Raw genomic sequence first — 13,416 nt, 5'->3', positions numbered from 1 at the left:
AAGCCCCACAGCCAGATCCTTGCCTGCAGGGGAAGAGACCCCATCTGGCCTCTCTAGCTCCCGTGAGGAGAGCGTGAGCCGGGCCGTCGGCCATGCTCCCTTCTAGGCCGGAAGGAGGAAACATCCCAACAGCTGGGCCATGCGGCCCCTCACCCTCATCTACACCCCTCCCAGGCCTGGCACTGCCCCTCAGGGCACCCCCCCCCCGAATCCGCCCTCCCCCACCTTCTGCCTGGTGTTTGGGCCCCTTAGTCCCGGCTGCCCTGAGAAAAGCAGGCACCAGAACGGAGAGAGGGGGGAGGAACCATGGTCCTATCGGGGCTGGTTACCCCACAATCAGCTGGGAGCCCCACACAGCCCAACAGGGCTGCCCCTAGGCTCTGGGCTGGGGCCAGCCCTGCGGGGTTCAGGAGGGGCCAGGCAGCTCTGTGACTACCCCCACCCTCCAGCACCGCCCCTGCAGCTCCCATTGGCTGTGGCTCCTGGCCAATGGGAGCTGCAGCACTGGCACTGGGAGCAACACACAGAGCTTCCCTGCTCGCTGCCTAGGGGCTGCAGGGAGACCGAGGCTCAGGCCACGCCACATGTTCTCTGCTCCAGGACAAAGGATTTCCCCCCCCCCCTCCACACTATACCAGGCTGGGTGTGACCCTCAGCTGGCCCTGCAAACCCGCAGATCCCTCCTTTATAGCCACAGCTATGGCTGCCGTGGCCCAGCCTAATTTTTGCACACGTGGACAGGGATAAAACCTGTGTGTTCGGGCAGGGCTCTACCCACAGTGGCTCCCTTTGGCCCAGCCCTGCTAAGCCTTTGGCTGCACAAGGGATGGACTGATGGACCAGTGTCCCTGGAGCACGCCCGGAACCCGGGAGAGCCGGGTTCAATCCCCACCCTACCTGGCCCCGTGACTTGAGCTCTGGGCTCCCTTCAGTACAGCAGGGACGGTCTTTCTCTCCCCCCAGCTCACAGGGAGGGGCCCCAGAGATGTAGAGCAGGGGAGCTGTTGGGGTGGTGGTGGTGATGGGCACCACGGCTTCTAAGAGCAGTGCTGGGATGTGGGGCTGATGGAGGGGAAAGGAGAGATAAGAATCCTGCCATGAAGACAATTTCGGGGGGGGCCCTTCATAACCCCTCAACCCAGCCCTTCCCAGGAGCAGGCATGGGCAAGGAGGAAGCTGCCCCTCCCCCCAGCAAATTCCCCTCCCACTTTGGGAAAAGCCCCCCAGGGCAGGAGCGGCTCCCCCAGGCCGCCTGCCAGGCCGAGGTGGGAACAGACGGGAGCCGGTATGTGAAATAATTTATATAATTAAAACATTTCATACAAAACCCTGGGATTAGCCTAAAACTACGCAGGGCGGCGAGGGCCAAGCGCCAGCTACGAGCCCCCGCCTGCAGAAAGGGGGGGGGGGCCATGCAGTACACGCCAGGCTCCTGCCCCCCTCCACATCCAGCGGGGGGATCACTTTGCTGCTGGGTGTAGTCCTCCCCCAGCCCACAATGCACTGCTCTCGGCGCCCACAATGCTCCGCCCCCGGCAGGGCTAGCGATCCGGGCGCTGCACACAGAACACTTTGGCTTGGTGATCCCCCGACGTGGTCACCACCATGGAGGCGTCCCTGGGAAACAGAGGGGAGATCGGTTAGGAGTTCGGGGGGCAACGGGCAGGGACACCCCCCCCCCCGCTGGCAGGCGTGGAAAGAGCATCAGGGCTCAGCTCGTTTCAGGGTCTCTCTCCAGGCCCCTGCCCCTCCCACAGGCTGTTCCAGCCTAGCCTTAACTTCCTCGGCTCTGCCAGCGCCCTCAGTCACAGGGCACCAGCTGCTACAGCCCTGCCTCCAGCGCCTCGGTCAACCCCCGCTCTCCCCTCCCCTCCCCAGAGCCGCTTTCTCCACTTCCCCTGCCCCTCCAGAGCACGTGCTGCCCCTTCTTACTGAAGCACAGCCCCCCAGCGGGATCAGATCCCAGGCCGCCAGCTGGGCAGGACAGCGCAACACTCGCCGGCTCCGCGTCCACAGGCACCAGGCCCCACCCCGCCCCGCAGCCAGGCTGGGCCCGTACAGCGCGAGGGGCCGCGGCTACTCACTTGTTGACGGCGAAGTCCAGGATCTCGGCCGAGTGGCCCCGGAACTCGCTGATCATCTGCCCGGAGCGCGCGTCCCACAGGCGCACGGCGCCGTCCAGGCTGCAGGTGTAGACCACAGCCGAGCTGCTCTCCCACAGCAGCTGTACGATGCCCGACTGCAGGCAGGGAAACCGGTGAGAGCACCGGGAGGCCGCACCGGGCCCCTTGCGACTCCCCCCGGCAGCGACATGCGGGCGGCTCAGCCAGTCTGGCAGCAGAGGAGGGACCTCCAGCGCCCTGTGCCAGGCACTGCCCGAGGGACAGGCAAGAGCAGCTGTCTGGGCACACCGCAGGACACTGGGCAAAGGCCAGACCCGGCTCGAGAGCCCATCCAAGGAGGCCAAATGATGCCCCATGGAGATGGCAGCAGCGCTGGGTCAGCCACAATGTTCCTGCTAACCTTTTCCACCCATGTGCGGAATAAATTTTGTTCCGTGCACCAAGGCAGGTGCAGATGTGCACCACCAGTAGACACACACACACACTGGAGTCTGTGGGTGCTCAGCCCATCAGCTGGGCGGCCCTTGACTTTCTCCTGGGTGGCTGCCCAAGTGCACAGCTTCCAGGGAATGCTGGCCAGTGACAACTCTGTGGGAACGAGGATCAGCCAGGAGCCAAGCTATGAGCTGCCAGCCCTGCCCTGCGGGCTGCCCCTGCCCTGCTGCCTGGGAGGAGCCCCCACCCCCGCCCCCTGCGATGTCAGGGAACCCGAAGGCTCCAGGGGTTCAGTGAGTCACCCTCAAAGCGCCACCTGGTGGCCCGGCTGTTACCTCGTGCTGGCACCTCTGCCGCAGACTCTGCGTGGAGATGTCATAGATGGCCAAGGTGCCGTCCAGGTAGCCCACGGCTGCCAGCGGCATCCTGCCCCGGGAAAGGGGGAGCGTGAGGCAGGGCCCAGGGGGACCCCAACTCCCCAGAGCAGCACCTCTTAACCAGGCAAAAGGGGGGAGGGGCTGGATTACCTGCCGGACCCCCTCATAGAAGCAAATGGAGGTGGATTTCGAAGGATCTGTCCCCCCAGCTTTGCTGGCAGGTTGGGTGGGGGAGCAGGGCCTAGTGGGTCTGTCCCAGGGCTAAGAGGTGGGGGTGTCACGTTAGGAGAACAGCCTCCCATCCCCCTCCAGACATGAATGTCAAGCAACATGGCAGCATCAGCCCCCCAGCCCCCATTGCCATGCCGAGTCAGCGCCTCCCCACCCACCCTCCTCTCCCCCTTGATGGAGCAGCTGGGGCGGCCTCTGCCCCACATCGCCCCCCCGCCTGTACTCACACATTGCAGAAGCCCAGGGACTCCACCGAATTGGATTCAGGCTCCTCAGCTTCCCCTGCCGGGGACTTCGCGGCTGCACTGTCCACCTTGAACACACAGAGCACCTGGGCGGGGAGCAGCCCCCCCCACCCGTCAGGGCCAATCCAGCGTTCCCCACCCCCCCGGCCGGGAAGGCTGGGCCCCCTCCCTCCCGAAGGACTGGGGGATGGACAGCTCTGAACCTGGGACCCACTAGGAAAACGACGAGGTCACCTAGACATGGCTCAGCCCGCTGCAGCCTCAGCCCGGTGTGGTAGCCACAGGCACCTCCCCTGCCCCAGAGCAGGGGCCCTACAAATACACCAGGTCCTCTCCCTTCCCCAGGAACCAGGGCTAGGGGGTCCCCATCACAGACATGACCCCAACGGGGCCAGGAGCTCAGGGGAAGCCCCCTGCCACCTCCAGCCCTGCCCTGCAGTAACCCCGCTCCGGACTAGGGATGTGAGAAAGTCACCGGGTCACCGTTACAAGTCGTAGCAGTGACGCGCCGCCGGCTGCCGCGGACGGATTATGCTGCGGCTCCCTCCCAGCAGCAGGGCCAGCGGCCGGGAGCCAGGATGTGCCGGCGGAAGCGTTTATCCGCCACCGGTACCGATACGCTGAATTTATGGTTGACCCCCGACAGCCCCCTCCGGGCCGCCAGGGCCTACAGCAGATCTCCACCCGGGAGACCGACCGTCGGGGGCCGAGTGGGCGGCTGAGACGGGCCCACCGGGGCGGGTCCCTTTCCCGGCAGGGGCAGACACTTGCTCGGAGCCCGCTAAGCCAGCCCCTTCCCCTGCTTCGGCCTTCGAGCGGCGAAACTCCCGGGCCTGCCGCACCCACCACCCCGCCCTGGCGGGAGCCTCACCTTGCCGGTGGCCGAGTTCACCAGCTTGGCGTGACAGTCCACGGAGCCCGTCAGGACCAGGCTGCCGTCTTTATTGCTGGCGACGCACGTCAAGGGGCCCTGGTGCCCGTCCTGGCCTGAGGAGAGTCCAGGGCCAGCGAGAAGTCAGACGCCTGAACCACGTTCCCACCGGGCCCGCGGGACCCCAGCGCCCAGCTGCCCTCCCAGCGCTGCTGCTGCCAGGGAGGAGCCGTGTCCCTCCTGCCACCGGGCCGGGTTCTGCAGAGGGAGGACGGGGGTCCCCAGGGATGCGCTCTCCCAGGGGAAACGGCCTCCCCCGTCACTGAGGGGAGAGGCCCCTGCCGCTCTGCTGGGCAGGGCCTGGTGAACCCACCGGCCCACACCCCTCCCCGTGTAAGGCAGACCAGCCAACGGGCCCCCACTGCGACGCTCAGCCTGGCGACCGACCCCTTTCACCTTTGAGGACGTGGAGCGAACTTCCCTGCTTCAGATCCCAGAGCCGCACGGTCCCGTCCTCGTAGCCAACCACCGCTCTCTTCCCTGGGCAGAGAGATGCTCAAAAGCCGCTTGTGCAACCGTGGCCTCCCCAACCTTCCCACTCCCAGGCTGCCCCCTGCACAGGCCGGCAAAACCTCCCCAGAGCTGTGACTCTCGGTCAGTCCCTCGGCCGGCAGGCAGGGGGCGCCCTGCAGGGCCACCAGCTGACCTGCGGCTCCCCGCAGGACCAGCAGGGGGCCCACGGAGAGCCCGTGGCTGTCCTGTAAGGACCGGCCGGGCAGCACACGGCCTGGTTCCCACAGCCCGCTCCCCCGCCCCTCACCGTCGGGAAGGATCCGGCCACAGGTGGCTGGGCAGCTCGGCCCCGGGAAAGTCTTGCACTCGCCACTCGGGATCTTCCACAGCCAGGAGTTGCCATCTGCAGCGCCCGCCAGCAGGACGTGGGCCTGTGGGTGCCACTCCATCCACTGGGGAAAGGGGAGAGACAGGGGAGGGGGACCAAAGAGCAGTCAGGCCTGGAGAGAGCCACACGCTGCAGGCCTGGCTCAGGCAGGCGCCATGTTACCCTGCCTGCCGGCAGGCACGCACACACAAAACCCTGGGTATGCAACCCCAGCATCCACAGAAGCGAGTTGTTCAAGGCCAGACTTTGGGCAGTACCACCTAGTGATTACTGCAGGGGCCAGCAGGCGCTCGCTCTCAGACAGGGTGACCCTCGCACCAGCCACTGTCCCTCCGTGACTCAGTTTCCCCAGCGCTTTCAGCTCTTTGGAGGAACTATGCACTCCGCAGCACGTTGCCAGTGTGCGACTCATGCCCTAGAGGTCACGATCAAGAGGCAGGCTGCGTCCAGGACAGCACCCAGCCTCTGTGACACCAGCCCCCTAGAAGGGTCTAGAATGGTTTTGAATTGCAGTTTGCCCCTCCCCGCCGCAGCATTTTACTGGTGCGGGCAGGAGGCAGGTTTGTATCTTCCCACGGCTCCAGGAAGTGCTGACTCTGGCTGGCAACACCCATACGTTCCCTGGGGGGAGTTAAGAGGAGCGCGAAGAGACACACGCGAGGGGCCATGGTCCCTGAACTTCTCACCCACGGCTCCCACGCGGGAGGACGGGCAGAAGGAGCAGGGGCCAAGCCGGGACACCTGCCCCTCATGAGACAGCAAACAGACGCTACAAAGCTTTATGGAGCAAAACTCCCCCAGGCTTCCACTGAACTGCCTGGATCGTTCGGTATGTCCGGGGCCCTGCCACGAGGCCAGCAAAGCGCTGCAGGGTCCCCTCCACTCAGCCCCAGTGGACGATCGGGAAAAAAAATCGCTCAGCCAAGGAGCCAGGAACTAGACCCGTCAGCTTCACCTCCTGGAGAAAGTTCCCTGGCGCCAGCCCACGGGTCCCGCACAACGCAGGCTCTGGTCTCTAAACAAACAGGCCAGCCCTCTGCCACGTCTCCCCCCCGCCCAGAGTGGGGTCCATGCTGCAGCTTCCATCAGCCACGCCTCGTGGATTCCCTCCCACCGCTTCTCACCTCCAAGTCGCCCACTTCGAACGACCAGATCTCCTCCTTCGTGTCCACCCGCCACACTTTGATCAGGCCGCTCATGTCCCCCGTGGCCACAAACGTGGAGTCGTGGCTGAAACCAGCGCAGGTGACGGAGTCCTTGTGCCCTGGAGAGACAGCAATGGGGAAAGGGGGGGAGGGGCTTAGCCAGCCGTGGGGAGCTGCAGCAGCTGAGACCGAGAACACCAAGCCACGCAAAAGATTAGATGGAGCAGGTTGGATCCAGGAGTTCCGCCTCGTCTATACAGCTCATCCCCCAAGCCCCCAGAGTTCTCTCTCTTCATTCACCACTGGAATGCAACTCTCTCTGGGGTGGAACACGGCCAATGTTTAACACCCCACAGCAACAGCCACAAAGGGAGCAGGCTGTGCCCAGTAGGAATCAAAGGGGAACCTCCCCCGTGACAGAGAACGGTCCAGCCCAGCGCCTCTCACCTGAGCATTCAAACAGGCGCTCGCCGTCACTCAGCCGCCACACGAAGGCCTTGTCATCCTCCCCGCCCGTCACCGCCAGGGTGTTGGTCTTGGGATCGAGACTCACGCAGAAAACGGAGGCTTCCCAGGACAGAGCAGAGTCGATAAACATCACACCCCGAACGCACCTCGAACGCCAGCCAGACGCCCTGCTCTCAGCCCCGGAGGGCAGGATAATAACGCCAATACCCCCCCCCCCCCACGCACACACAAGATCTAAGACAGGACCCGGTCGCTTGGGGCAGAGAGGGTCCTAGACATGGCTACACCAGCATGAGGCAGGGAGGGGCGGATCCAGGAACCAGGCTAAGGGGCGGCTGATTGGTCAGTTTGGTTTTTGGATTGCCCAGCCTCCTTCCAGCTCCCACCTGGGCGTCACTTTCCATCGGTCACTTGCTCCTGCGATCCGCCAGCTGACTGCTCAGCCCCTCCAGGGAGAAAGTCCCAGGAACATCTGGATTTAACATGTGGGCCAGCACAGCCCTACTAAGGGCAGCCAGGGCCAAGCCAGCTCTTGGAGGGAGCTCAGCTGACCCAAGTCTGTCCCATTTCCCGCGAGGGGCTGCAGGGATCTTCCCTCTCCCTGGCAGGCCCGGCCCCGGTCAATACCAGCCCCGGTTTCTCCTCCCACCCCTGCCTCCAGCTTACCCGAGTGCTCGGAGAACGTGACCTCGCTGTCATCTTGGGCCTCCATCCCGTCCTCCACGCCCTCATCTTCCTCCTCCGTCTCCCAGGCCTGCGCGTCAGCGCCTTCGACGGCCTCCTCCTCAAAATCCACCGCTTCCATCTCATTGGCCAGGTCGTCTGCGGGGGCCACGCAGGGGAAGGTGAGGGCTGGGGGTGTCTCCTGCAGCCCCTCCCTTCCATGGCCCATGCACTGAGCTGCCAGGAAGGGCCAAAGGAGGCAGGAGGCGGCACAGGCAGAGTCTGGCTTCACCGGGCTAGTTCCACTCCCTCCTGGCTGGCTGGGTCCCGCAACAAGAGGAGATGGCAGGCCCTCAGCTGTCCGTAACTGCACAGCGGGGCTTTCAGTTCCAGGCTGCACCCCTACGCTGCGGCCAGCTGCAGGACACGGACTTGACCCAGGACACTCGATGCAGGGCAAACATCCGCACAAAATCCACGAACGGCCGGGCCGCACTGGGGAACTTCAGTGCAGAGGCCCAGGGCGGGAGCGAGCTCCGCAGGGCAGGGACAGGGCCCAGGGCACCCGGCTACTGCTCCCAATCTGGCGCAGGGCATGGATGGGACAGAGGGTCCAAGCTGCTCCCTTGGGACGCTCCAGGGACCGAGAGGCAGGACCCGCCCAGACGGCGGAGCACAAGGAAGAGGCTGCCTGCAGACCGGCCAGCAGCGGGTCCGGGACACCCCCCCAGCCCCACAGCCCCAGCGCCTGGACCTGCAGTGCACGGCAGGAAGCGCCCGGCCCCAGGGGGAGGCACCTGCAGCCACCGCCCCCCACCTGGGGCAGGGAACCCCAGGCCTCCGCAGAGCTGCCACTCCCCGGGCCCCACTCCCCGGGCCCCCCAGACCCCCACTCCCCGGGCCCCCACTCCCAGGGCCCCACTCCCCCAGACCCCCTCCCAGAGCCCCCCACTCCCAGCCCCCCACTTCCCCAGCCCCCACTCCCCAGCCCCCCCACTCCCCCAGCCCCCCACTCCCAGGGCCCCCCACTCCCCCAGCCTCCCAGCCCCCCACTCCCCGGGCCCCCCCACTCCCCCGGCCCCCCAGCCCCCCCACTCCCCCGGCCCCCCCACTCCCCCCCCACTCCCAGGGCCCCCCACTCTCCCAGCCCCCCACTCCCCGGGCCCCCCCACTCCCAGGGCCCCCCACTCTCCCAGCCCCCCACTCCCAGGGCCCCCCACTCCCCGGGCCCCCCTCCCCGGGCCCCCAGCCCCCCACCCCCCCCCAGGCCCCCCACTCCCCGCCCCCCCACTCCCCGGGCCCCCAGCCCCCCGGCCCCCCCTCCCAGGGCCCCCCACTCCCCCAGCCCCCACTCCCCGGGCCCCCCACTCCCCTAGCCCCCCCACTCCCAGGGCCCCCTACTCTCCCAGCCCCCCCACTCACCGGGGCCGGGCGGGCCCAGCTCCACCACCTCGCCCTCCTGGTCCCCGTGGGGGGGCTCCATGCCGGGCTGCTGCGCTCGGCCTCGGCCCGCTCCGACACCGAGCCCAGGCACCGAGGGGCGGGGCCGGGCCCACCAATCAGCGAGCGGGCCCCGGGGGGGCGGGCCAATCGGCGCTCTCCGTGCGGGGCGGTGGGAGCCGCCGGGCATGCTGGGAGTTGTAGTCGGCCCGAGGGAACGGGCGAGCCTCGCCCGGAGCATTCTGGGAGATGTAGTCGAGGCGCCCCAGGGCGTTCTGGGCGATGGAGTTTCTGGCCTCGCCTTCCCCCCCCCCCCGGCGTGCACCGCGGCTGGGCCGGGCGCTCACTTCCGGAGATGGCGGCGGGCAGCGGGTTGCGAGGTAACGTGACCCCCCCGGGACCCCCCCATGTCTCCCCTCCCCCCCCAGAACCCCCCCTCGTGTCCCTCCCTCCCTCCCTGGAGCCCCCCTCCCCCCCCCGGAACCCCCCTCCCCCCCCCCCCCGGAGCCCCCCTCCCCCCGGAACCCCTCCGTGTCCCCCCCTCCCCCCGGAAGCCCCCCCCCCCCGTGTCCCCCCCTCCCCCCCTCCCCCGTCCCCCCCCCCCCCCGGAGCCCCTCCTCCCCCCCCCCCGGAACCCCCATGTCCCCCCCCCCCTCCCCCCCTCCCCCCGGAGCCCCCGTTCCCCCTCCCCCCCTCCCCCCCGGAGCCCCCCCTCCCCCCCGGACCCCCACCCCCCCCGGAGCCCCCCTCCCCCCGGAACCCCTCCGTGTCCCCCCCTCCCCCCGGAACCCCCCCCGTGTTCCCCCTCCCCCCCCGGAGCCCCCCTCCCCCCGGAACCCCCATGTCCCCCCCTCCCCCCCTGGAGCCCCCGTCCCCCCCCGGAACTCCCCCCCCGTGTCCCCCCTCCCCCCAGGAACCCCCCTCGTGCCCCCTCCCTGGACCTCCGGATCACAGACCCCCCCCCCGGGACACCCCTCTCCAGACTCCTCCCCCCGGGACCCCCAATATCTCCCCCGCCTCGTGCCCCCCCAGCGGGGTTCCCAGAGTCCCCCCCCGCCAGCTCCGCCTGTCTTGTCTCCCGCAGGGTTTCTCTCTGCCGCTCTGAGCCGGGGGGCCCTGGCCCGGCTTCACGTCAGACGCCTCCACAGCAGCCGCCCTGCCCCGCTGGAATCGGGGGCCAAGCCAGCCCGTGAGATCCCCGCGGACGTCCCCCCTCGCAGAGCCAAGAACCCCATGAGGACGGTCGCCGTGGCCTGGTGCGTGGTGCAAATCGGCGCTTGCCCCCGGCCGCTTAGCGACCCTGCAGCCCGCTGTGTGGACAGATGCCTCGTCCAGTGCCCGCTCCGGGCCGCGTGTCCCAACTCCGCACGCCATGGGATTGCCTGGTGTCCCCTCCCCCGCCGCAAGGCGCAGCTTGGGGACCCCCGAAGGGGATCTGGCCTGGCCCAGGTGTGGTGGCAGTGGGGGGAACGCTCGGCAGCACTGGTAGAGCCGTGCGACAGGCGCCCACGACTAGAACATGCGGGGCTGAGTATGGGGTGATCCCAGGCCTGATGTGGGTCTCCAAGGCAGAACGGAGGGGCAGCCTGGACAGACCCGCCCTGGGGCAGCGCAGACCTCTCATTTGGCCCTGCCCGACGGCTGCCGACGCAGTTTCACCGTAGCTCTGGTTTCCCGCAGGGCCATCGGCTTCCCCTCCGGCATCCTGCTCTTCCTCCTGACCAAGCGCCAAGTGGACAGGAACCGCCTGAAGCAGCTCAAGGCGCGCCAGAAGATGAAAGGGTCCAACGTGGGGGAGTACGAGCGAACCCGGTACAGGAGGAGCCCGCAGGGGCTGGAGGGCACGGCCCACACCAAGGCCTAGCCCTGGAGCGCGGCATCCAGGCGACAGAGACTTCCCTCCTGCTCGGAGCACGGGAGCCAATCTGCTCCCAGGGATTGGTGTTGGGTGCTGCTCGTTTGGGTTGTGAGAGTCTGTTCCCCAGGGCCCCGATCGCGCTGTACTCCGGGGGAGGGGGACCCTCAAAACACCCTTCGCCTCAGAGAAAGCTGCCCCAGGCAGCCGGACCCCCGAGGGGTGTTGCAGCAAGTGTCCTTAGCAGAGATCTGGCCCGGCCCCCTTCCTCTCCGTCTGGGGAGGAGCCTGCGTCCCCCGCACAGGCTGGTGGGGGAGATGGTAGAGCTGGCTCAAACCCCCGAACTGTCCCTGCAGGGGTGTGGGTTATGCTGCGGCACCGGGGCTCTGGTTGGGAGCGGCTGAGGAGCTCAGACGCGGCTTTGAACCAGGTCTACCTCCATGGGGCTGCAGGCCGGGAGCTGCCGTGTGACACAAGCCGGGGAGGCCCTGTCCTGGTCCGACAGGGAGGTAGTTCCCTTCCTGCCCCCCGACGCACATGGCTGGAGTAAGGCCTTGTGGGCTGCTTCCGCGGCGGGCCAGAGCTCCCGGCTCATTTTCGAGGTGGTCTCTGTGGAGGGTGGGACGGATGGCTGCTCTGCCTCCTGGGTCTGCGATTCAGGCCCCGGCAGGGGGGTAACGCCCACCTCTTTCCCCTGCACCGTGTCACAAGGGTGAATAAAAACCCAACGGGGACGGCTGCTGCAGAGTTACAGAGTTGTGCTTTATTGAGTGCAACGTGTTCAGTGTTCTTTGGTGCTGGGGGCTGACTGCGCCGCGCCCCTCCCCTGGCTTCGGCTTTAGGCTATGATACAGCTTATGACGGCATGAGGCTCTAATACAGTGTATGCTATAGACAGCCGTTCCCTCGGGGCCCCTGCTGCAGAGCCCACCCCGAACCAGCTGGGGGGTGCAGAGCTCTCCCCGGGAGGGCAAGTGAACCAAGCCACTAACCCTGCAGCATCCCTGACAGCCCTAAAGCTCACCCCAGCTGGCTAACACGCTCTCCCTCGGCCAGACAGAGCCAGGCTCTGCTCCCCCGCAGGTCTGCACCCAGGTCAGGCTGCTCTCCCTACCTAGACAGACCCGTGAAAGGGGCGATTCCCTGCCGGGTGCTGGGCCGGCCTCCCCCCACCTGCCAGGCCCAGCCGGGTTTAAGGCACTGCGTGAAGAAGGCCGAGCCAGGCCGCTAGCAGCATGGAAGGAGCACGGAGGCTTAACGCTCGCTGCACCCACTTCCCATGCCCTGCCCTTGGGACATGCTGATGGGGCTGCCCTGGTCTGAGCAGAGACCCAACCCTGCTTTCAGTGGGGCCCCCTCCCCAGGAATAGCCTGGAGGAGGCAGCGTGCTCCCCCACAGCATTTCTGCCCCGTGCTGTAGGTGGGGGGAAGCCTCCCCACTTACTACCCCTGTTCCAGCCTTGGGGATTAGGGGTGATGAGGCAAAGTGTCTGAGGCTCCTTCCTGCAGCCCCGCCCATTCCGTTTCCTCCTGCAATAAGCCGCTCTCTTACCAGACAGCGTGAGCAATATGCACAGTGCAGGTCTCACAAGTCCCCTTGTGCCAGGCACCGCTTCCCATGCTAAGCACTGTTATTACAAGGCTCTCTGGCTTCCCGGCCTAGTCAAATACACATTATGGCAGCTGGATGCAAAACAAACCCAGGATAAAATATATTGAATGAGAAACCCCCAAGATATGAATGCCAGCCTGGGTCCCGCCTCTGCATTTCTCCCCAGCCTCAGGCAAAGTGGAGCTTTTTTAAATGTAGTTGAAGAGGAGTAACTGCCCCAATGCGTCAGCGTGGCCTGACCCACGACACAGCCCCCGGCTAGGCGATGGTGAAAAGCCTGCTGGGATTGGAAAGTGCCGACAGGTGACAAATCTCCTCTCGGCTGTAAAATCGGCCCAGGGTACAGACTACCTGCTCCCTCCCACTAGAGGCTGCTCTGCAAGGTGGCGGAGAGGCACACACCTTGGTGTGGAGGGGAGCAAGGACCCAGCCTCCTCTGCATTTGGGTGGGTAGCAGCCCGGTGCCATCCCTCTGCCTGGGGTCACGTAGGCCCCCCGTGGGCCCGGCTTCTGACCGCTGGAAGCGTTCAGTCACAAGCCCTGCTGCAAGTCACTGCCGGAGAAGGCTGCCCGCAAGGCTTGGGGCTGGGCGGGTCGCTCTGATGACACCGCAGACGTGAGAGACGTGTATTAGAGTCTCCCTCACTCATACCCAGAGCGCCCTGGCCAGATGTGCCTTTTCGGCCTGGCACCTGGTCCGAACAAGCTGGGGGAGGGGTCCCTGCCTCCTGGAAGGCCCATTCCTGCGGCATCCTGCCTAGCGTTGCCTGTAGTCTATCAGAGAAAAACCAGAGGAGGCTGCAGTCGCCCAGGGACAGAAGAAGGTAGGCCGGGCGGCAGGGACATGGCAGGGCACAGAGCTCCGAGGTCAGCCCTGCCCTGTGGACCTGAGACCAGCTGCCAGCCTGCCACACAGCAAGAAAAGGACGGGGGCAGGGAGCCTGTCATCAGGCAGCCAAAATACAGAGCCCGGTGGCAGACTGCAGAGCCAACCGCCAGGCCCCTGGATTTCTCACTCCCCAGGGAGCTGAGCCCAGAGGCTCGGGAGC

The 13,416-nt window shown here is 66.7% G+C and overlaps 2 protein-coding genes across 2 annotated transcripts; one reads left to right on the top strand and one right to left on the bottom strand.

The window, feature by feature from the left end:
• Nucleotides 1-1,281: 1,281 nt before the first annotated feature.
• Nucleotides 1,282-9,042, bottom strand: AAMP (angio associated migratory cell protein). The gene is made up of 11 exons (XM_075933008.2): nt 8,882-9,042; nt 7,463-7,618; nt 6,776-6,895; nt 6,308-6,447; nt 5,103-5,247; nt 4,739-4,822; nt 4,283-4,398; nt 3,394-3,497; nt 2,894-2,984; nt 2,085-2,239; nt 1,282-1,617 (listed from the first exon to the last, which is right to left on the bottom strand). Exons 1-11 carry the CDS (start codon nt 8,940-8,942, stop codon nt 1,542-1,544), a joined length of 1,248 nt encoding a protein of 415 aa, XP_075789123.1. The 5' UTR covers nt 8,943-9,042; the 3' UTR covers nt 1,282-1,541.
• Nucleotides 9,043-9,124: 82 nt separating this feature from the next.
• LOC149524033 (uncharacterized) lies at nt 9,125-11,502 on the top strand. Its single transcript, XM_089779626.1, has 3 exons — nt 9,125-9,279; nt 9,984-10,155; nt 10,580-11,502. Exons 1-3 carry the CDS (start codon nt 9,255-9,257, stop codon nt 10,761-10,763), a joined length of 381 nt encoding a protein of 126 aa, XP_089635752.1. The 5' UTR covers nt 9,125-9,254; the 3' UTR covers nt 10,764-11,502.
• Nucleotides 11,503-13,416: the final 1,914 nt, after the last annotated feature.

The sequence above is a fragment of the Pelodiscus sinensis genome, chromosome 7, assembly GCF_052426305.1.
Source record: "Pelodiscus sinensis isolate ZL-2025 chromosome 7, ASM5242630v1, whole genome shotgun sequence".
NCBI lineage: Eukaryota > Metazoa > Chordata > Testudines > Trionychidae > Pelodiscus > Pelodiscus sinensis.
This window is presented reverse-complemented; position numbering and strand designations above follow the sequence as displayed.

Excerpts from the sequence above, each read along its gene's own strand:
- AAMP (XM_075933008.2), bottom strand. The coding sequence starts at position 8,942 with ATGGAGCCCCCCCACGGGGACCAGGAGGGCGAGGTGGTGGAGCTGGGC. Across the intron at positions 7,619-8,881 it reads GCTGGGCCCGCCCGGCCCCG|ACGACCTGGCCAATGAGATG; the intron begins GTGAGTGGGGGG and ends TGGCCCCCGCAG. Across the intron at positions 2,985-3,393 it reads TCCCTGGGCTTCTGCAATGT|GATGCCGCTGGCAGCCGTGG; the intron begins GTGAGTACAGGC and ends TTCCCGGGGCAG.
- LOC149524033 (XM_089779626.1), top strand. The coding sequence starts at position 9,255 with ATGGCGGCGGGCAGCGGGTTGCGAG. Across the intron at positions 9,280-9,983 it reads GGCGGGCAGCGGGTTGCGAG|GGTTTCTCTCTGCCGCTCTG; the intron begins GTAACGTGACCC and ends TGTCTCCCGCAG. Across the intron at positions 10,156-10,579 it reads AGGACGGTCGCCGTGGCCTG|GGCCATCGGCTTCCCCTCCG; the intron begins GTGCGTGGTGCA and ends GGTTTCCCGCAG.